Source organism: Amblyomma americanum, chromosome 7 (assembly GCF_052857255.1).
Source record: "Amblyomma americanum isolate KBUSLIRL-KWMA chromosome 7, ASM5285725v1, whole genome shotgun sequence".
Classification (NCBI taxonomy): domain Eukaryota; kingdom Metazoa; phylum Arthropoda; class Arachnida; order Ixodida; family Ixodidae; genus Amblyomma; species Amblyomma americanum.
The window spans coordinates 62,798,277-62,821,081 of record NC_135503.1 but is presented as its reverse complement, the minus strand read 5'-3'; the positions used below and the strand labels follow the sequence as shown (position 1 = coordinate 62,821,081).

The 22,805-nt window shown below is 45.3% G+C and overlaps 1 protein-coding gene across 2 annotated transcripts in view; it reads right to left on the bottom strand.

Moving 5' to 3' along the window:
* Positions 1 to 15,521, bottom strand: part of LOC144099231 (hepatocyte growth factor receptor-like) — a 38,272-nt gene extending 22,751 nt beyond the window's left edge. Inside the window, exons 1-6 of one of the 2 annotated variants that reach the window (XM_077632380.1) lie at positions 15,403 to 15,521; positions 8,758 to 8,888; positions 7,261 to 7,460; positions 4,836 to 5,006; positions 2,632 to 2,780; positions 1,848 to 2,007 (exon numbers count right to left, since the gene is read on the bottom strand). In XM_077632380.1, the coding sequence (XP_077488506.1) occupies positions 1,848 to 2,007; positions 2,632 to 2,780; positions 4,836 to 5,006; positions 7,261 to 7,362 (582 nt within the window). In that variant the 5' untranslated portion in view covers positions 7,363 to 7,460; positions 8,758 to 8,888; positions 15,403 to 15,521. The remainder of the gene's footprint in view (positions 1 to 1,847; positions 2,008 to 2,631; positions 2,781 to 4,835; positions 5,007 to 7,260; positions 7,461 to 8,757; positions 8,889 to 15,402) is intronic. The other variant, XM_077632381.1, reaches the window with a different exon arrangement.
* Positions 15,522 to 22,805: the final 7,284 nt, after the last annotated feature.

The following is a 22,805-nucleotide window of genomic DNA, read 5'->3' as shown; positions in this document are numbered from 1 at the left end:
GAGGCGTCGTGTTTCTTCTTCTATACGCTTATGCTTCACTACCTCCCGGGATTTGGGCCGAAGCTCTTAGCTTTAAATGCACTAGGGACGACAGTCACCAACGGGAACATGCTCGTTATTTGCATTTTAAAGACAACTCGGGTGGGCAACTTTCTTTGAATTGAAGAGGGCAGGAAGCGCCAATAGGCACATGTTGCCCCAATCACCTCCGCAAACCCGAAAGGAGCGCAGTAAAGACTTTACCGCTCAAAAAAGAATTGTTAAAGAATCATAATGCACGGGACATGAATTATAGGGAACCTTGAAAATAGTAATACTATATATTCCGCGCCTGTAGACAGCCGTCCAGGCGAAAATCGGGTATCTCAAGCATACTTTGCCGACGGAGTGTATTGCGAAAATCACACAAAATGTTATCTTCCATCAATTCGCATCGCAGTGGAATGAAAAAAAGGATCAATAACAAGCAAATTCTTGTAAGGAAACACGCCCATAATGCTTCACAACATTGCCGTGAGAACAAAACTGGTAATCGCAAGTTTGTTTAAAATCGAAGCTAAAAATAATCCGCCATGCAGACGCAAAGAAGAATTGGAATGGAATTTCATAAGTCCTCTCTGGTGGGGCCTATTAATGGCAGCCAGCCGAGCCGGCATCTGCGTCCAAGTGTTTGGCATATCGTTGTTCAGGCGATAATTCCGGCTTTTGTTTTGATCTAATGAGAGTCCACCACAGTGAATGGGTGTTGTTGTGAAAGTTGCAAGGATTAAGCTCTGCTTATTAATTAATTGGTTGTGCACATTGTGACCTGAGCTTCCGAGGATAAAGTTGCATCTAGGACAACAACAAAAAAAAAAGGCCGCCACCGTCTGGAAGACGTTAAAGTAACCAGCGTTAGATGTTTGGTTTACGCATGCGCTCCCGCCACCTAGCGGAACGATGGCCACCTAGCACCATCTATCAGAGAAATTACGATGCACTTCTACCCATTGTCGAGTTGCACCAATTCAAGATACGCCCAAAACGGAATTTGCTTCGCATGTGGGGTCAATGTGGGCCCAGAATTCGGCTTGCGGTGCGATTTGATAACGCTTTAATTAGTAATTGAACGTATATAATGTTTTAACTATTATTTAATTGCGGTTTTATTTCTATAACACAACCCATAGGGTTTTATTTGCCCACCAAATTAGGTATACCATTGTCCCACAATGGGTGCCCGTTGTTGTCCGAGTACATATAGCGGAACAAATGCGTACACGCATAGCGGTCCCGTAACGGGACAGATTTCCTACCCGTTTTATGATAGAACCAATATTAATCGAAGCCATCTTGAATTCGAGAAACCGAAATTACGCCGCCATTTCGTCGCCTGACGTCATACTCACATAGTTCCACCTCTATCCACCATATTAGACCGTGCCGTCCATCACTGGCACGAGCAAGGTGGTTGTTTCTACAATGCTATTGTGGATGGCGCTACAAGTGTCAATGCGATATGCACTGTTTTCTAGTTGCAGCCACAAATCGTGCTTTGATCTTAGGTTGGTAGGAGACATCCCGAAATCTCGAAACGTGATGAGTAGTTGCTTCCACAGATGGCGCAGTGATCAAGGGTCGTACCTGACTCCATGAAATCTCGAAACGTGTTGAGTACGAGCTAACGCTCTTAAAAACGAAATCTTACTTTCGACAAAATATAACAAGCTGTTCTACTTTCAGAATATAGACCCACCATAGGGCTATAACTTTTTCATCATACGATACTTGAATGTCAACGAGTGTTACATAATAGAACAGTCATAGGAATTGCAGAAATGCAATTTTCTGTTTTTGCCTCCGCTTACCATGTATTCGAAGCCCGAAGTGATGACGTGACGGTCCAGAACGTTGTTCTTCTTCGAATCGCTCCTGTGTGTGTCGTTTACCGTTATAAATATGTCGACTTTGAACTTGTTCAGCCCACGAGAGCTTTTTTTCTCCCAATGACGTGTTTTGCACACAACGCTGAAAAAGGAATACAATGCTCCTTTACAGCTTTTTCTTGAAATAAAAAAAATTACGGAGCACTATTTGGGACCATACTTATGGGTTTTCAATGCGAAAGCCGTTTTTTATTTTATTTCATATTATTTTGATTATTTCGTAATTTTTATCTTCCTTTCTAATAAAAAAACGTACTAGCGACACCCCATGGACATATGCCACGTGACAATTGGCGCCCCGCCCGCGCTGCAGTGCTTCTCGCACTGCTGTGAGCGTTAATTCTCACGTGGTACGTCTCCACGAAGAGTCGCGGTTAAATGGAAGTCGCTTTATGCTCCCCGCAGGCGAATGGTTTTCGAATGGCGCAAGGTTTTGTCAAAATTTATTGAGCCACAGCGGTGGTGTTAATCGGGTTTCCGGAATTCTAAAAACTGATCTGGCTATTACAAATGCCGGCTAGAAATCTATTCTTGCTCTCAGAAACCTGTGGACAATAAAAAGTTACCTATTAAAATTTAGCCAATCACCTTCCTAGTCAAAACTGTCAAAACTGGAATTACTGCAATTACATCAAAACTGGAATTACTGTGCCCAATATTTATAAAGTAATGGAGGGCTTCCCTGAGACATCTGGCATACGCTTGCCTTTTGGAACTCCGCAGTACGAGGTGACAAATGCTTTCGCCAACAAGGATCTTAATGCTGCTGTAAGTCTCGTGGTCCGGTCCTCCTAAGTTGTCGCCCTCTATTGTTATAGGAGTGCCACCGTATATAGAGCCGTTCCTTGGATGCACCTGGAAAGGGTCACATTCAGTACTGGGACTAGGCCTCTCCCTTGAAGTCATAAAGTTCGCGTGCAGTTCTAAGGTGTTGAAAACATGCTTGAAGTTCAGTGCAAAATACTTAGTGTGTCTTCTGTGCCCGGTTAGAAAAAAGGAGCTCCACGAATTGCTTTTAAAATTTTGATGTTGAACGAGAGTTTTTTTTTAATACTGTTACGCGCCAGACTTATTTGTTATAGTTTTTCGAAAGCACACTTCGACACTTGTTTTCGTCCTCATGTCAGTTCTTCCACGAAAGTTGCTTGCGTGTTTCATACGAGCGATTCATCTTCACGTACGTGCCTCATTACCATTGTAAAACTTATTTTCCCATGATGCATTCATTGATGAGAAGACAACTGTTCACGTCGAAACAAGCCGATATTATGCACGATTATAACTCTCTGCTCAGCCCAAGAAACTGCTTAACAACGCGGCAGGCTCCGTATAACGCAAGAGGCGTAAAAAAGTTTAGCCCTGTAAGCAAAAACATCTGCTTTTGTTAGAGAAGCCTCCAAGAAGACTCTGGCAGACATGCGGCAGAATTACGCTGAAGTCTTAATAGGATAATATTTTACGCCTCTTATAAGCCTGGGTCTAGATGCTGGGCTTTCAAAGTTTCTGGCTGAAAGCGTTGGATAATGAAGAGGCGCAAGAAATGATACGCAGGCAGGTATACCTGGAGAAGTCCGTTTAGCTGCCTGATATGTAAATCGCAGAAATACCGACTTAGACTCAGGTTGTCACTACGCGCTTTTAGTGCCAAAATTCTAGATCTACTGAACGGCTTTATTCGCGACAACCTCAGAGCAGGGTGGCTATTAGGCCCTCTGTGCTGATAGAAAACAAGGATCCTTGTGTGAACTCGATGTAGTTCGGTAAGAATGCGCAAAACAAGCCGTATAGATGAGATACGAAAGTTTAGTGTTAGCGTTCTTTCATATCCTTAGGAAACGCACATAAGTGCAGAATTTTCGACTCTTCCGTTTATTTTGAGACACCTTGCGGTCTTCTCTGATTACAATCGCTAAAACAATTATGACCTCTGGAATATAAGGCGCATTCTACTACTAGTCACCAACTACCCCGCCACTCTCTATTATGCTAGGGTCTAATCAAGTTTGTGCGCCTTTTCTTCGGAAAATAAAAACTAAAACAAATATTGTTACAAGCTTACAAAACTACTATTTATTTTGCCTTTCTCAACATCTCGGAGAGAATTAACAGGCTGTTCTTTTGCGTTTTCGCGACAAAGAATGCGGACATGTTGACTGCTGCTCTTTGCTAATTATGACTCCTTGTTGTTTGCATCTGGCGGCGCGGTTGCGTCACTTCTTTAATTTTTGTTTTTTAGACATTAAAACCTAATATCGGTCCTTTATAAATACACCCTGCTTCCAAGCATCTTAACTGCTGTCACGTAAACATATACATATAGCCTTACAATAATCATGACGCAAAAATTCTGTGACATTGTCAATCATAGAAGAGTGACTGGCGTGGGGATCATTTCTCTGAAGCACACGGACTGCTGGCAAACAATGGGTTTCGATTACTGAAAACTCGGCGTACATGTTTCCGGCCAATGAGGTCCGACATCATCACTCACCTTGAGATATTTTAACTCTCTACTGATATGATCTAAAATTGTTTAGCAATCTGAACGTCGCTCTGGTATCATCTGATTATCTTTATGGATTTTTTTTGCAAATAATCTTTTTTTGCGTATTGACTCCATGGCCTCAGCAAAGTGCCATAGTTAGCTCTGTGAGCAAGCACGGTTCCTGTTACGCCCTATCAAAAACTTAAACCCACACACGTTAGCTACGGCTAGCTCAAAAATTGCAGACTAAATACAAATCCCATCTGTATTGTATTGACACAGCCTGCAAGCGGATATACTCGAGTGACCTTCCGAAAAAGGTAAATGAAAATCTTCTAGACGTGCATGATTTGTCCAGAAAATGCTATGCACGAATTATTCGAAGCGAGTGCAAGGGAAACGATGCGAAGGTAAAGGACACTCACATGGTAAACGGGTTTGGGGCAGCGATGAAGAGAAAAATTTTTGTTAAGCGGACATTCGTCGAAACGGGAGCACTGATCTCCGCACCAACCGCAGTCGAGCGGGTACTCTCGGCCTTGCCGACATTCCGGGCACCGTTCAATGCTGCAAGAGCCAACCGCATCCTGTACAACCTGCGCAGAGAAAAAAGAAGCAGTAATGTCCACTCTTCTCATTATGATTAATGCTAAAGCCTCAATTTCTCCCTTCGCATAGTCACGCAGATTTCTTCCTCCTCTCGATGCCGCTAGCATCTTTGTAGCTAAGCGACGTGTTTGTGTGAGCTTGTAATCGCGCACCTGATATGAACTAAATTTCTTGCAGGCATGGCAGTGAATTGACACTCATCGTTTGGGTAGTCCGTAAAGGTGCAAGCAAAAAATTGAGGGCTGTCTAGCTTTGGGTTAACCACGAATTATCGTGCGCTAGCACCATTAGCCCCGCTTTTGCATGCTTTTATCCTCACTTTCTCTGTTTTTGCGTGACCTGAACGGGCTTGCTTTGGTTGATATATCAGATGTAAGTTTGTGTAATATTGCGTCATTTTAGACTTGTACTCCGGTAGAATTCCTCATTCTCTACATTCGCACATCCCTGGGAGTCCTGATTCCGTTTCTGTCCCAAAGGTGCAGCGGGTAAGCTACGCGCCACAGTCCTGCGATGGGAGGTGCTGTCATCGGCGGGGCTTTTGAGACCTACCTTGTTCTTGAGGAATCTCTCGCGACTAATCATTAACTGAACTGCCACGGTGGTCAGTTCGCTCACAATCCAATGGGCAGCTTGTGATGACGTCACAACGTCATGTAACCAAGGTGGCCCATGATCTAGAAGCAGGCTTAGGACAGACAGACAACCACTTTTCAGTAGAGTGGAAGCGCTAGGGCACTAAAATAGAAACCCAGGAATCGTTCACTACAGGCTCGGGGAGTTAGTGACTACCATTATTCAGCCCAAATGCTGCATTTAACGACTAGTTTGATTATAAAGTGGCTTGTCTACTTTTTAAGTGACAGCATAAGTGACAGCATTAGAGCCTCAATGCAGCGAAAAGTGGTCTACGCACTGGGGGAAGAGAGTAAAGAAAACAAGAACTTCATAACTGAGGAGCGGGATCCGAACCCGTGGTTTCGCAAAAGAATCAGTTACACTGGCAGCTGCTTTAGACCACTACGCCATCGCCCACAGCTTTTCCTTAACCACAATACTGCTTATATTGAAAATATATTTTATTTACATTTAATAAATTACTTACAAAGCCCTTACGAAACGCCACGAAACACATTGCAAAAACACTGAGCAACGGAGCACTAGACGTGCGGTAAGGCTTAGCACGGAAAGAAGAGGGGGCCGCTGTGTTTCAAAGTCAGTCAGTTCATAGACTACCATCCGATTAACAGTCAGTTCGGAGATATCTTAACATCCTGCCTGTACGAACTGCCAAACTCTCGAACTGTGCTTGCAATGTCGTCGCCTCCGTCACGTACCCGCGTTCACTCGTGCTAAACTGCCAGTATCTCACGCTGTAGTTTGAAACCGTGGTCATCATCATCTTTCTTCCGTGAGTATGGAAGATTAATCATACGAGCATGCACCAAACTGCACGAAGTGATGGAAGATTAGAAGTAGTGATATTCATAACATGCAGTTCTACCGTATTCCTTGTTCTGAGTCTATTCTGTGCTTAGCACTTATTGTAACTGTCGCGGGAAATGCAGCAGGACTGTTTTCTAAGCATTCTTGGCGTACATAAGTTTTTGTACGCGGGCAAAACAACACGCTGACTCATTTCAGCTGTGCATGTAGACAACAGTGAAATGTTACAAGTGCAGGCACATGTATGCATGCAGTAACATTATGGCGCTCAACTAGTAACTGTCTCCGTTTTGTCTCACGTATTGTGCTCAAACAACACATAGGCACACGTACACGCACACAAACAACAATATAAGCATCTTGCCTTTCGTCTAATAATGCCTTAATCTCTTGTCTTATATGTTTATTGCTCAGTAATATCGCCAGAATTTGCCGACTAGAAAAAATAGCTCCAGTTTTAATACGACTGTTAGTGAGGATGAGGGAGGGCCGACGATGTGAGGGCGAGGAAATGCCAGCAAATTTTTCGAAATGAGGGTCAGGGAGGGCTGGATAACTTTTAAAAATGAGGGCGAGGGTGAATGAGGGCTATGGCTTGAAAAGTGAGGGTGAGGGAAGAAAATTAAATATTACGGCATTTGCCCACCTCGGGGCCAAACACACGTTGTTGGGACCCGTTTTGTAAGCAGCCCTGGCCAACAAATCGTTCGGCGACAGCATATAGAGAGCGTTTTTTCCACCCACGACGACAACAGCACCATCGGAAGGAGTATTATGGTAGATGATATATTGTACCGGCCGTTCTGTTGGTTCGAATGTTTCGATCCCAAAGCCAGCTTGAAAAAGTACTGCCATTAAAACCGCCAGGACTTCCATCAGTGTTGTTTGCAGATGCATCGTGGAGAGGTGGCATTGATGCTGATGGCTTCAATTGCTTTCCATTTACACAGCAAGTCATAACACCCTGATCGCGGCCGAAGAAGCCATGGCAGATCCTACGAGAAAGGACATGAAAAATAAATCTTTAGTGATATGAAAAGAAGGGCACTGCGCAGCGTTTTGTTTAGCCCTATCCTCATTCTAAGCATGTGCAACTGCTTAACGTCGCCTTAGCAGGGTGTGTCCGTGAGCGTGAGCTTATCATACTCGAATTATTGACGTTGCTTCCATTACAATTTTACAGTCGTCCACACACTCGTCTAGAGTGCTCGAGCGGCATGCTCTGCTTTTCTTTTCGTTTGTTGCAATCGCCGCTCCTAAGCGGACCCTGATAGAGCTTTTAAATATAATAGGTGTTAGAGACGACCCACGGGAATTTCCACGCATTATAAGGCCATGTTTCGAACCTTACGCCAGTCGTAAAACACACAAACTTTATCTCCGAAACGCCGTTTGAGCGTTCAAGGTAGTATGTGGACGACCGTACAGCCGCCCACAGAATTTTCTTTACCATAGCTGTGAATTAATAACAAGTAGCCAGTTTTTATTGAATATGCAATTCTAATATAGTCTGTAGTCAATGGTGTTATTTCCTATTAAACAAAAGGCTTGACGGGTGGCTGTGTGTGCGTGTGGCTGGATTTATAAATTCCGTACACTAAGCCTTTGACCCATACTACGGCGAGTATTAAAACTCGGAGCACCAACAACCCTGAAAGTATAGTAAAAAGCGTCTGAGGGAACGTGCCCACAGACCGCACACACCCGGGGGCACTGGCCTCAAGTAAATAGCTCCTGCCACCTCTCCTATTCATGCAGTCATCTGAACTGGACATGAGGGTCATACAAATCACCCCTGTATAAGCATGCAGAACCATGGTCTTAAAATAAAACGCTTATGATTCTGATTTTTGAATCATAAAGCTTCGAACACGACGCTGACGACCAAAGAACGGAATTCGTCATTCTTAGAAAGCTACGGGCACATTCGCGCAAGCGTGTATGCGCTTGCTTGCTGGTATGCTGGCATGTCATTAGGTAACAAAATACCCAAACTGAAAAGACCGTTGAGCTATGTATATGATTAAATTATCATCATGGCCAATAAGCAAGTTCCGTGTGAACATGATGGGAGGGACATAACCTCACGTTTTTTATCCTCTACCGAGCTATAATTGACTATGCAGTATAGATATGCGTCTATTACTTCACGACGTGTGCCTCTCAAAGTTACCTTGTGAACACGGCATTCCGATTGAGCTGGTAAACTAGTCCACATCCTTACTATGTTTCTGATTGAACATCCGCTATGCAAGCGATGTTTACAAGTAGTGATTGTAGCTTCCTACTTACCACGTTGTTCCGTCGGCATGTTCAGCAGGCACAGTTCGGTGTATCCAGCGCTGAGCGGCGGATCTTTAGTTCATTTAGGGCGCCGTCTCGACAAAGTGACACATACAGGTTGCTGTATCTGAAGAGGCTACCTACGCAGACAGATAACATAAAACCAGCGCTTTGTAGAGATTGGCAAATAAGCGATAAGGTGCGCGTTCTTTCTCAGAAGGGTTCTGTGTACTGCTTTCTAGTACTCCGTTCTGAAAACTGGAAAGGCTTACGTTTTAGGGCTGTGTCGAGTAGAATGATGCTTGTAATGGGTTTACAGGAATTAAAGTGCAAGCTTTCTGGCGAGTTGGTATAGCATTATCAGAACAGCGCAAAGAACTGGAACTGAAGGACACAGACAAAGCGGGCTTCACCAGTGCCCTGTCTGTGTCATCGGTACTATGGCTAACAGAATCCAAGAAAGAGAAAACTAACGATTTTGTCGGCTCATTGACAGTGCCATCGTTCCAAACAAAAATCACTTCATATAACATCTTGTCGTGAACTTTTCTCTGGTTGCTCTCACCGCTTTGCTTTTTTTTTTGTTCTGTATAGGCATTCTGTGTGTCCATATTTTCGGGGACATTTGTGCCTTCACCTCAAACTTGCGAGTGTAATTCTGCAACCTGCCGTTGGATTGTTTTCAGTACTTGGAGTGTTCCCCAGTGACCATTCATCTGACCGACATGTCAAGATCAGTTGCATACGTTTTTTATATTTATTTATTGAAACTGCAATATCTTTACAAGGCCTTAGCAGAGTGACCATGCAATATACAAGTAACAAATGTAGGAAATAATTAACCTAAGTGGAATATGTTTAACAAAAAAGAAATCGTGAACAACAGAATTGAAAAAATACAAGTATACATAGGAATGCGAGGATTTATTCCAGTGCAAACATGCAAGAAAATTAAGGATAAGTATAAAATAATTTCGTTGGTTTGTGTTACTGCATAATTAGTTAGCTTATTCCAATCGGTATTGTTCTGGAGAAATAGGAAAACTTACAGGAGTCAATTCGTGCGTTAATGGTGTTACCTTTGTAGTCTTTTTACAGGCGGTACAGGCACTTAGACGACGGCGGTTTTGGCATGCCAGAAATATGTCTCATGAGCCAAGTACGAAATGTTGCAGACTGACACGAACTTGGGGAATAAAATAAGAAACTATTTCCCCATTGGCCGTAGATACTTCTTCCTTCTTTATCGAAGCTGCGACTGTACCGATCACCATCATTATAATGATCATCCTTTTCAAAATTATTATTCATTATTATTTATAATAAGAAATGACATTACCATATCCAAACGTTCGTACATTTCCATAAGCACCGCCAGCACATCAGCGTGAATTGTTATACTATGCTTCAGTTTTTGCAACGTCGCCGACGTCCGGCAATTGTTTTTCGTTTTATTGTTTCCTACGATGGTAAAATGCATAATCTATATGGACACAAGGAATAAACCATAAAATTCTTTTAGTTTCTTTTATACTCAAATTAAGACCAACATCGTCAGGAAAGCGTGGAGAGCACGACCGAAAACTTGAGAACTTTTGTCGGAATGGAAGCCTGAAGAACAATACCTTTTAAAAATTCTAGCCATGAGCGGCATTTTAACCAAATTTTGCGCCGACAGAGTCGCTTCGCTTCTCGACGTCTTAAACACTAATCTGCATATTGCGCCTTTTTTAAGGCCAAAGCCTGTAATGGCTTATACTCGCGGCCACGAGCCTGTCCGTCCGATGTCACGTTATTCAGCAACTCAATAAGAAAAAAAGTTCTTGTGCAATGGGATTCGAACCAACATACCTTAGTTCCGCAGTGGAGCGTGTTAACGACTGCGCTACTTACTGCCAACGCATGCATAGTTCTCCTTGTTTAGGACGCTGGAGAGTGTTAGCGGAAAGGCGTCGATTCAGACGGATGCCACAAACCGCCCTCCAGTGTCTCCAGCATTTAATATTCACAAACAATTGTGTGCTTAACCAACATCTTACACACACATCAGTGACACAAGCAGCAGCACCACACTAAAGGCTTCCGCCTCACCGCACTTCAAGCCAAAAAAGTGCCCCTGAACGTTTTGTATCTTTATTAGCTTGAAGAAAAAGAACCCTCTCACGTGGCGTGTGTAGTAAATTGTCATCTTGCTCTTCTTTCATCCGTTCGTGCCGCGCTTTAACAAGCTTGGAGCCAGCAGTGTTCCAGTCGTGGCTGTGCAATTGTGCCAGGTTGAGTCTAGAGATAGCAGTGCTCGCCGCTGTCAGAAATGACAGCTTTAGTCCCTGCACTCACAGGTCAGAGGGCGCTCGAGGCAGCCAAACGCGTTGGTGGGCCCATTGGTGAGGGGTTGGTGATTCACGTTCAACAGCGAAAGCAACGAGTGATGCCGAGCCCGATGGCCACCACGAGAAGCAGAAGCGGCTGAGTGTGGCAGCACATACAAATACGCAAATGCGTTGAAGGAAGCTAAGCGCGCTGTGCAGATAAGAAAAAAATTATTGAATCGTACATTTCTCGTTATGAGATGACAGTGCGCTAGTATTGTCGCACCTTTGTTTCTGCATGCTTTCGTTTGGTATCGCTTTGCATCGTGTATGCATGGTAGAAGGTCCATGATATATGCCTCCTCAAAGCACTTTAACTGCTACAGCACGAACTTCTAGCGCAACCATTTGTGACCCTCTCCGCACATCTTGCAGACGCAAACTGAAGGATGCGCCATGGTTTTGTGAATGTCTCCGTGCCCAGCTGCAAAAATAGCGCCTGCGGTGTAAGCACAGCGCGACAGCCTGGATGTTTAGCACGTAAGATGAAACGCTGCTGCGATGGAAGACTGGCCCAAAGCAGCGGCCAGAGAAGCAGATCTGTCCGCACCAGAGCAGTTTTTAATCCCGCTCGCGACTGGTGGTTGAGCTTTATTTATTTATTTAAACAGGTTCACAACACTATTCACCCAGCCACACACATGACGGACACCAGCCTTTCTTCAAGGTGGGAATTCTAAAACTAGCGCCCAAAATGACTTAATGTAGAAGCTGCTCAAATCCCAAAACCAGCCTATGAGAACATGGGCGCTGCCTGGTTCGCTGATGAGACCCCGGAAAAGGCGGAGGCACATTCAGCAGAAAAAGTCCTGGCATGTACGTACCAGAGTGAGGCTGCCACCATGCTTAAGCCGTTTTATAACGCGCTATGCTTTTCCTGCGTGGCAAAACATGTTCACGACTAATTTCAGCGAAGACACAGACAACCAATGTGTTCTTGCTTTTCCCGCTTTTATCTTTATTCCCTACACGGCATTTTCTACTACAGCCTGTGTCTTCGTTTTTTTTTCTATGAAATTTAAGTCACTTGCAAATAACGTAGAAAAGGCACTAGGTTCGACTATGAATGTGTGATTATCAATTTTAAAGAAACTTTATAACACAAAGTAATGCTCAAAATGAAAACTCCAACATTTTGCTGCTCCCAACTATGCTTTTCCGAAGGCAGTGCGCTCTATGTATCGATCTACAGTTTGTCAGTTATATTTCCTGGAGAAAAATGAGTGCCGCGATCCACATTTTGCAATACCAGAAACACGTTTTCTTGTCTATAAAGCAGTTGTTCCACCTGTCTTGGAATGTACTGTAATCATCTAGGACGGATAAACACTGACTAAAATAATTCGAAAATGGCGGTGGGACATATCTGCATTTCTCCAACAAAGGATTTAAAAAAATACGGGGAAAGTGTAGGAGTGGGAAACACACGACACACCCTTTAACGTCCTATTACGCTCCTCGGAATATTTTTCAATTCTGCGTGTTGAGTTAATAGAGATCAGTTATTATACCAAAAAAAATTCAGTGTTCAGTTTTGGGTCAAGAGCATTTAGATTAATATAATAGGGGTGACATGACAAGCGATCCAATTTTTTCGTCCAACGTATCTTCTGCCTGCTCCTTTTATCCAGCATTTAAAGAAGCCCACGAAGTATGAAAAATAGCCACGTGATTGCGCTCTTGCGATACCGTATAGTATCCCTGCCAAACGGTTTGGTTTATGGTTTATGGAGGTTTAGCGTCCCGAAGCGACACTGGCTATGAGGGACGCCGTAGTGAAGGGCTCCCGAAATTTCGATCACGTGGGGTTCTTTAACGTGCACTGACATCGCACAGTACACAGGCCTCTAGAATTTCGCCTCAATCAAAATTCGACCGCCACGGCCGGGACCGAACCTGTGTCTTTCGGGCCAGCAGCCGAGCGCCATAGCCACTGAGCCAAATATTATGCAATACTACTGTTTTTTACAGCAAGCTATCGCATCTGAGGTAAGGATGCTCTGAGCACTACAATGGCCTATGTTCTACTGTGACTGAATATGTGCATAGATGGTGACTTCTGGAGTGGACTATGATGTGAACTGTGTGGATTGATTGTGTGCATAGATGGTGACTGCGGGATATAATTTGTGCTTTTATAAGAGACTGTGCGCTTAGCGGGGTAGATGCGGCATTGTGAATATCGAAGGGACGCTGCGGTGGAGCAATTGCCGGCAGACAAAGCAAGGCTAACCCCACCTGTAGCATTCAACACCTCAACCTCAATCAACCTCAACTTTGCACGTGGTACGCATTTCCTGCTCTATATTATTTTCCTTGTATTAGTCAAAATATCAAAGAGCTACGACCGTCTCGTATTTGAGCACCGGAGTATTTATAATTATCAATACAATATAAACGTTCTTCATCTTAAGGGAACGCGAAATGAATTGGGAGTGTTTGTCTTGAAGAACTGCCACAGTTTCTATTTCGCCTTCAGTACTGCATACAGCCGCCCAAATAATAACATGAGTTCGCTAAAACTTAATATCGTTTCGTCTTCTCATGTAGATCTTTCTGCATGGTAAGTTGAATGCAATTAGTAGATGAAATCACTTTTATTTTTTCTGGAGCTGTCACTGTTTGGTACCTGTTAGCTATTTATGACAGAAGGGTGTCGCTTGGTTAGAGTTAAATGGTTGAGCGTCTCTACACTGTTGTACGTAGCAGGCAGAAAAAGAGAAAAGTTTACTCGTGGACATCTAGCTCTCCTGCCGGTTTTTTTTTTTAAAAATCACGAAATTTAAATTTAGAACCGGTAACACCCGCCGCGGTGGCTCAGTGGTTAAGGCGCTCGACTACTCATCCGGAGTTTCCAGGTTCGAACCCGACCGCGGCGGCTGCTTTTTATGGGGGAAAAACGCTAAGGCGTCGCTGTGCTGTGCGATGTCAGTGCACGTTAAAGATCCCCAGGAGGTCGAAATTATTCCGGAGCCCTCCACTACGGCACCTCTTCTTCCTTTCTTCTTTCACTCCCTCCTTTATCTCTTCCCTTAAGGCGCGGTTCAGGTGTCCAACGATATATGAGACAGATACTGCGCCATTTCCTTTCCCCCAAAACCAATTGAAAAATGAACCGGTAACAACGAAAAATCAAATATCTTAATTAGTCAAGCACCGGCTCGCTATAAACTTAGCTCGGCCTATTTCATACATGGAAGCCTGTGAAAGAATCAGCGTAAAACACCAGCAATGGCCTATTCACAGATCGCGAAAACTTCCCGGCAGAACTGAATGCCATGTTATATCATTGGCGCCAAACAAATTGCATACCTGATTTGCGTTTCACTTCTTGCATTTTTTCTAGGTGTGGTCGTGCTTTTAATTGGCAGCGACACCTGATTAAGACGTTTGATTAAAGTGTAAAGTCTTCGGTGGGCACTACGGCAACGCTGTGTATTTACAAGTTTAGCCTCCTTTCTAGTCCTTGTCGTTCGAGCTCGTAGATTAAGTATAACTTTACTGTTTGGTGCGAAAAATGAGAAACGCAGCTACATTCGCCAAATGAGCTCTGACTAAAGATTTCAGACGAAGTACTTTGTCCACTGCATACCTCATTATTAACATTCCAGTATAGGGTATATGGTACTTTGGTGGACGTATGCCCTAGACAGCAGTCTGAAAATCACTAATAGGATTGCTCATTAGCAATGCCTAGCGTAGGTGAGGATATCTGGGCCGGAATTTCAGCTAAGCGTAGGCTGCTTTATAAAACACTCCTTTCCAAACTGGAGTATGCCGCCCCCTATCCGGATCCGCACATGATCCGTCTTCCTGTTGCAACGGAGGTAGTTCATAATAATTCAGTACATCTTACTAAACTACTGACTATCAGCAACGATGACTGAGAAATGCCTTGCCCGTATGCGAACGGCACATGACCGTTTCTATTAGTATGCAATTTTTTATAGAATAAGTTACTGCATGACCCATTCCATTTGCTCATATCGCTAGACCTGTCCAAGGTCGGAAACACCGGAATACTATGCATCGCAGCCACTCATGACATGGGTGCGTATGGCTGCTTCTACGTCGGTGGGGAGATAATCTCTTGTGTTTCACACTGCAACTCTCGAATCAACTAGTATTCTCGCCTTGTAACCAGTTGCAGCCACGGAGGATTGGGGCGAAATAGGCAGAGGCAGAGTTCGTTAGAAGTTATTTATTACTGTCAGCACAAAAGAAAAGGCACTACACGGCTGAGGATTGTTCAATCCGTGATAAAGAACAAAGACAGGAGGCTTACCGTGGCTTTCGCTTGTCGCACGGCTCACGGGTAGGAGTGGGCACCAGGCTGCAGGCGAAGCGGGTTCCTCGGCGGCCCGTAGCGTGAGTCCACTTCCCGCGCATCTGACGCATCTTTAGTTCCCCCCGATTACAGCTCGGGGCGGATATCGCTCGCTCTCCCCTCAGCCGCGTATGCCTCCTTTCCCCATACGTCGGAACCACGGAGAAGCTCGTGTGGCCTCGTCCGCTCCCGGGTGGCTCGCGCGGTTGGCCTTGTGGCGTTCGTGAGCTCGCCGCTGTCTGGTGAAGGAAATGGGGTACGCGTGTATCCCACAACCTTTGTGTGCTTGGGAACCTTGAGTAACGGTGTAACGAAAGCCCGCGTAATCACACTTCTCAGAAGCACTCTTTTCTCTAACAGCTTTTTTGACATGCAAGCTATTTATTCAAAGGAATGTCTTTTGTATGCGATCGAGAATTTTGTTCATCATCATCATCATCATGAGCCTAAACACGTCCACTGCAATAGAGTGGCCAGATGTCTACTTTGACCTCAATTTAAGATGAACCCTTTTCATTAGCCTCCAGGTTAGTGCCGGTAAGATGCAGCTGTTATACACTTTCCTCCTGTCGGAATGTTGGGAAAATTTTGATCGTCACCTAAGAGGCACCACCAAATGCGCTACATGCCATTCTTGTTAATCTCGTTATTTCGCTCTTATCGACTGTATCTGAGATCACTACTTTCTCAAAATAGATTGTTATTTTTCACTGCCTTGAAAATCAAGAAACGCATTGATTACAAGAGGCTCCAAACTTTGGTCGTGTAATCAGACATAACCACGCCATCGTATTACACACACCTTCAGCACGATGTGGTCTTAAAAACAGGAACTTCTGTACTTCCCCAGCCTACTCTACGTACTGTGCCGGAGCCGATAAGCTCCCGGGAGGATGCGATATCCACCGGCATCCTGTTTCTCTTATACTGTAATTGTGTTCCTCTTTTTCGCCGGATTGTGCGCTGGACATCCGTTGCTGCAAGCGTGCCGCGACGCTGTTCATTCCGCTCTTGCCGGTGCCTTGTTCGCTAACGATTCACCTTCTTCCTTTGGTGCCTGCGGCTGTCCGACTTCTGTGCTCGTCGATAAATAGCTCGCATGCATTTTCTCCTGAATTTCCTCAGTTTTGTGCGCGTCCATGTGCATGGAGACCATGTAGGGAACGGAAACTCGGTTCAGCCGTTCAGCTCAAAATTAGAGCTTTTAGTTACACTCCGAGAGCTGGTATCCTACCTGAAACATTATTTATTTATTTAATGTACCCCTCAGGACCAGATGCATTACAGAGGGTGAGTGGAGAAAACAAGAATAAAATTAGAAAAAGACAGCAGAAAGAAAAATTTAAATAACACCTGAGTATACAATGCTAGCTGTGGCGTTGCGGAACATCTCGTAATTATTAATGTCGGCAATATCTGCGGGACGATGATTCCAGGCCGTAAGGTACGCTGCAAAAATGAATGAGAAAAATATTTGGTACTACAAGAATCAAAACAGAGTTTATGAGGATGATCAGCACGACGGTATACATAAAATGGCTGTGGGATAAGGCGACCGCGCAGTATGGGGTGATGGTACAATTTGTGAAACGAAGCGATAAGAGACAATTTCCGGCTAAGTGACAGCAATGGAAGAGAAAGACTAGATATCATTGTGGTTATGCTCAGTGCGGCTGTAGTTATTTAGAATGAAACGCGCAGACTTATTTTAAACCACCTCATGAAAATTAATATGAACATCACAAGTAAGATCCCCCACTCAATTTGCATACTCCGGTTAAGAGCGAATTCGTTTTTTTATATAGCAAAAGTTTCGAAGAAGAAGGAACGTTGAAAAATAGCGGCGTAAGTAACCTAGCATGCGATTAGCATTGTTGATTGCGTGTTCGATGTGAGGAGATTAGCTTAGGTTATGAGTGATGTTAACGTCAAGGTATTTATATGATGTTACAGACTCTAAAGAAATGTTATCAATGTAATACGAAGACGGGGCGGTAGATCTCCTTGAAACACGCATGACTTTGCATTTGTTAATGGTTTAGTTGCACTAGTTGCATATATATATATATATATATATATAGATAAGTTAAATGAAATGAGGGGCCCGTTTGACAAACTTATGAAGGGAGCGAACCGTCACCGAAACCAAGGTGCTTAGGGGAATTTTTTTTATGTGTTGTGCTTATAAGTGGGATATTATAGTACTTAGATTAATAAATCGCTTAAAGAAAATTACTTATAAAGCAGCACAAAAAACAACCATGCCGCCGGTGGGATCCGAACCCACGACCTCCGAATATCGCGTCCGGTGCTCTTACCAACTGAGCTACGGCGACGGCTGTCCAATCTGCTTCTCTCGTGGGTATTTATGTTCATTGGGTGTAAGCGAACCTTGAGAGTGTTCACCACCGCCACCCTCGACCATAGCGGCGGACGTAGCACGTCCCCTGTAATACCGTGAGTGTGACGTGGAACGTCATGTAATGTCATGGAACGTCATGTATATATATATATATATATATATATATATATATATATATATATATATATATATATATATATATATATATATATATATATATATATATATATATATATATATATATATATATATATATATATATATATATATATATATATATATATATATATATATATATATATATATATAAGCCGGTGCTTGGCGGCGCCACAGGCGGCCAGGAGAGTTTCGATTTTTTTATGGCGCTTCGCGTCTATGAGCTTTGCGTGCCCCGTGGTTTTGTTTTTGACGCGCCTCGATTTACAAGCGCCGAACAGCAGAGGAACTTCAAGTGCCGTTTCAAGTGCTAGTTAACCTTTGAAGGAGGCTGTTAAGGCTTGTCATATGATCACCACGGTCGATGAAAAGCTATGTTGGCACGATGGTCGGGGATCGTACATGGCAGTTTGCAGTATAAAGAGCACATGTGTCTTCGCACGCTCGCCCGGCGAAACATTCCTGGCTGTGCCAGTCAACTTCAAACTACTTAACGGAAATCGTTTATTAGGGACGGGAGACAAGTTTCAAGGCAGTTAAAAAAATTGCTGATGGCCTTGCTCTGTTACGCCAGGATATACGTAGCGAAACCGCGGAGATTTCTGCATTGGCAGAGTGCATTCACTAGATGCGCCTTTATTGATGGTCACACCTTCAGCCGTCGTTGCGGACTGGTAGCATCTGCGCCTCAAACGCCACAGGCCCTGGCTCGATTCCGAGCCTCGGCACATGATTTCTTTTTTTTATTCAGTGAGTGGGCGGGGGCTTCAGTGGCTCCCATAGATGCCGCCACCGAATACGTTGGTTAGCGGTTAAGTGCTGGCAAGGTACGTGCAAGTGGGCGAAAGAGCCCGATCCAGTGGACCCGTTGTATCCAGCGGAAGCCGTTGAAGCGACGTGCATCGGCTTTAGTTTCAAGCCACCAACTTTAAATGCGACCGCCCTTGAGCACCCATCCGTTTTTTTGTAGAAAAAAAAACTTGGCCCTTGCAACAGTGAAAGACTTCGACGTCGCTTGCTGCACTGTGCAACCGCGCCGTTCAAGGAATCAAAATCCGTTGGCCCCAAAGCACCGGCCAGCCTCCGATGGGCCCAACGCGCCAACATTGTCCTGGCCCCTTAGAACTCCCCGCACTGGGGTTATGATATTTAGTTTGCAACGGCTGCTCACTGCGGAAGGGGGAAACCACCCGCCGGCGCCTAACCTAACCGTGCTCTCTCAAAAGCATCGCACCCTCGGTGGGGCTGAGGTCGCTGAAATGCAGGCCGGAGTTTTTGCGAGAACTGCGTCGTCGGGTTCGGGAACGGGATCTATCGTAACGCTGTTAAGACGCCGGTGCAAACGTAAACGTAGCGACGGTAGCGACCACCGATAGATGCCTTCAACGTGCGGTGGCGGTAGCTTTCATTTCAGCAGCTGCTAGACCGTACCGCTAGACAGTCGGATTCCCTCGGTCCGTGCTAGTTCTGAGTTGGCTGTTTTCTGCCGGCTGAAGCAAGAACCTCGGGCACGAAGCCCCGGGAACAAGCACAGCTGTGGCTTTCCACAGGAAGGTGCCGACGCTGGTCCGGGCTCGGCCGCACCGCTTTTGACGGCGGCGAGCCTCGCCCAGACCCGGTGCAGTGCCATTCCTGCTTCTGGACCCCAGCCCGACCGGCTCAGCCCTCAGAGCCAATCCTTTTCCCAAGGTTACGGATCCGTTTTGCCGACTTCCCTTACCTACATTGGTCTAGAGACTAGAGGCTGTTCACCTTGGAGACCTGCTGCGGATATGGGTACGTACGGTCGGCACGAAAATCACACTCCCTCACTCGGATTTTCAAGGGCCGACAGGAGCGCACCGGACAGCGCAAGAGCCGCACTGCTCTACGGAGCCAGCGTCCCTATCTCGAGGTGAACCCATTCCAGGGACTCGATCTCCTTACAGAGTAAAGAAAACTCTTTCCGGGGCTCCCATCGGCGTCTCCGAGCTGGTTTGCATTGCCGCACCGGGCCCCGAAGGACCGATCTCCGTAGCCGGGTTCGGGACTGTTAACCCGATTCCTTTTCGGTCACGGAGTCTGCGTTTACGTCACGTTTCACGTCACTCCCTCCTATGACGCCATAAAAATTCTCTGTGACGTCATAAGTGTTCTCGGGATTGAATCGGAGCGGCGGGGAAAACATTTTCAGCTTCGAATTGAAGTTTCTTTGAAATAAATGCATCTTGCGGTCCCGGACAAGAGGCAACAAAGCGATAAAGCGCCGAACTATCAGATTTTGCTAACAAAAAAAAAATTGATAGAGTTCTCCTCAATGCCCCATTAACGTCCCAAGCGATTCAGGCTATGAGGGACGCCTTAGTGAAGGGCTCCAGATAATTTCGACAACCTGGGTTTTTTTTATGTGCACTGACATCGCATTGTACACAGGCATCTGGAATTTCGCTCACATAGAAATTCGACCGCAGCGGCCCGGATAGAACCCGCGACTTTCGGATCAGCAGCCGAGCGCCATAACCACTGAGCCACCGCGGCGGCCAGAGAATACAAATGTCAGGAAACTCTCTCTAAGGGAATAAGGAGCTGTAAGGTGTTTACTTTATTGCTTGTTTCAGGCAGCGGAGCCATCCCAATTAGCACATTTGATATGATCAGGTATATATGATCAACTGTGACCTGCATCTCACGGAAAGCAGACGCGTCGCTGATTCCGCTGTATATAAATACTGAGCTATCATTATGAGTGTCCCGAATAAGTGTACACCTCAGCAAAGGTTCTTAATTATGTAGCATTCTGAGAAAGCGTGCACTTACCCACTAAGTTTCAGAAGGAAATAACGCGTAGCCGTCGCCGTTTGCAGTCAAGTCGCTAATTTTAAAAACCTTATGACCTTCTGGAGTTTTGTATACCTGCTTCAAAGCCACCTTCCGAGAAACATCGCTTCCTAGAACTTGGCAATGCTTCAAATCAAGCAAACCATTCTTGCTATATCCCCGTAAAACATCCCAGTTGGCCGCGAATCGTCCCTTTATATACTTCATTTTGCGGTGCTTCTACAGTGTCAATTCGCCGATATCACACCGCAGCCGAGTTTCGATGAAGGCGAAACGCAAACGGGGGGGCTTGCTGAGCGGACCCAAAGTGGTCTAAATTATTCCGGATCCCTTCACTACGGCTTTCCACGCAGATCATGTGTCGCTTCGTGACCACAAGCCGAACCGTTTACAATTAACTTCACTAATAACGCCTGCATAGATGTGCTCAGAGCGTTCGAGAGGCGTGCCGAGGCGTTTGGTGTCGTCTTCATGCGCCCGTTCCACGGTCCAAGCAGAGAAAACGTAAGGCAGACTTCATAAATTCGTGTTTTCATTTAAAAACAGCACTTCTGAACCTAATAATAACGACGTAGCATAGACATAAATGCAACGTGCCCCTGTTGGTGCCCTACAGTCACATACAGACGACTGAAAAAAGCATTCTCGCTAAGCCGGATAGAGCTAGAAAATCGAAAAATACTGATACGCGTCTGCATAACCGTCGCATTGCAAAGTACATCGGAGGCCAGTTTCTTTATATTCATTAACTGTTCTCACACCTGAAAAGAGTAACGTGAATACCTCCCTCACCTCGATCCGTCCTATCAAATTCTGGAAGAAGGTGTAGAAGGTCTGTGTTTGCCAATTGCCGGTTCATGCGTGAATGAGCGAGGGGCTTCCAATACAAACAAGTATACACGAAGCTGGTTGCCAAATATTGACACAAAGTACTCAACGACGTACTGGTGGTAACCGCGTATGTAATAGCCCTGCCCGCAGGCCATTTACCCTCTGAGAGTTCATTCTGCATAATAACCTTCTCCTTTGCGTGCACATCAATAGTGTCTGTACACACCTTATTAAACAATACCATCATCATTTGGCTTTCCTATCTCACACGATTCTCCGAATTGTTTTTAACTGAAAAACTTCTTATTCGCTTTTTGTTTTGTTTTTCGTTTGCTTTCTGAAGTCGAGCAGCCGACCGCAACCACACAACTTGAGGTTGAGCTGATGTTTAGTGAGGCCTCAACCTCAACCTCAACCTCATCAGTTGAGGCTGAGTGAGGTCGGCAAATTCTTTTTAAGGTTGAGTTGAGGTCCAGATTTTTTTGGTCAAATGCCCACCTCTGGCGACGAAGAACGAGGCGCAGCTGTGGGGTATTTCTGGTTACTATGGTATCGGCGCATGCGCACAACTGCTCATCCGCATGACGCTTCGCCGGCTCCGACGGTGGAGCGGGCGCGCGGCCGCGGCGACCTTGTTCCTCTCCGGTTTCCATGGTAACGGCGCATGCGCACAACTTACCTCTCCCATGTACCGCGAAATGCTCGACTCGTAGTCCAGTGCAGCTCTCGCTACAAAAGGCCGTTCAGGTTAAAGCACTTTGAAGCGCGCCGAGAGCATGAACGGCGCCCTTACAGACGCAAGCGCCGCTGATCCCGTGTGGTTCACTATGACGGCGCCGCTGAAGTTGTCTCCACCCTGAACGGCGGGGCTGGCATCGAGGCATTATACCTTGTGCCGTCGCACTCGAGGCGGAAGGTCTCCCAAGCCTCTTTAGTGGGGGGTAGGGAGGGAAGTGGGGAGTGTGTTGACATGCCCGGTGGGCATTCTCAGCGCGGAAGGAGAGCCCTTTGGTTTGCAAATTCTGGTCGAATACGGCTGCCGTGTAGTAGCCGGATAAAGTCGGACCTGCGACGTCAACGTAGAACACGCCGGGTTTGAAACCATGTTTAGCATTCAGCGGCCGAGCACGTGCTTTTCTCCGGCCTTCATGTGTGTGTGTGGAGTCATGTGTTGCAGCACGGGTTCGACCCATGG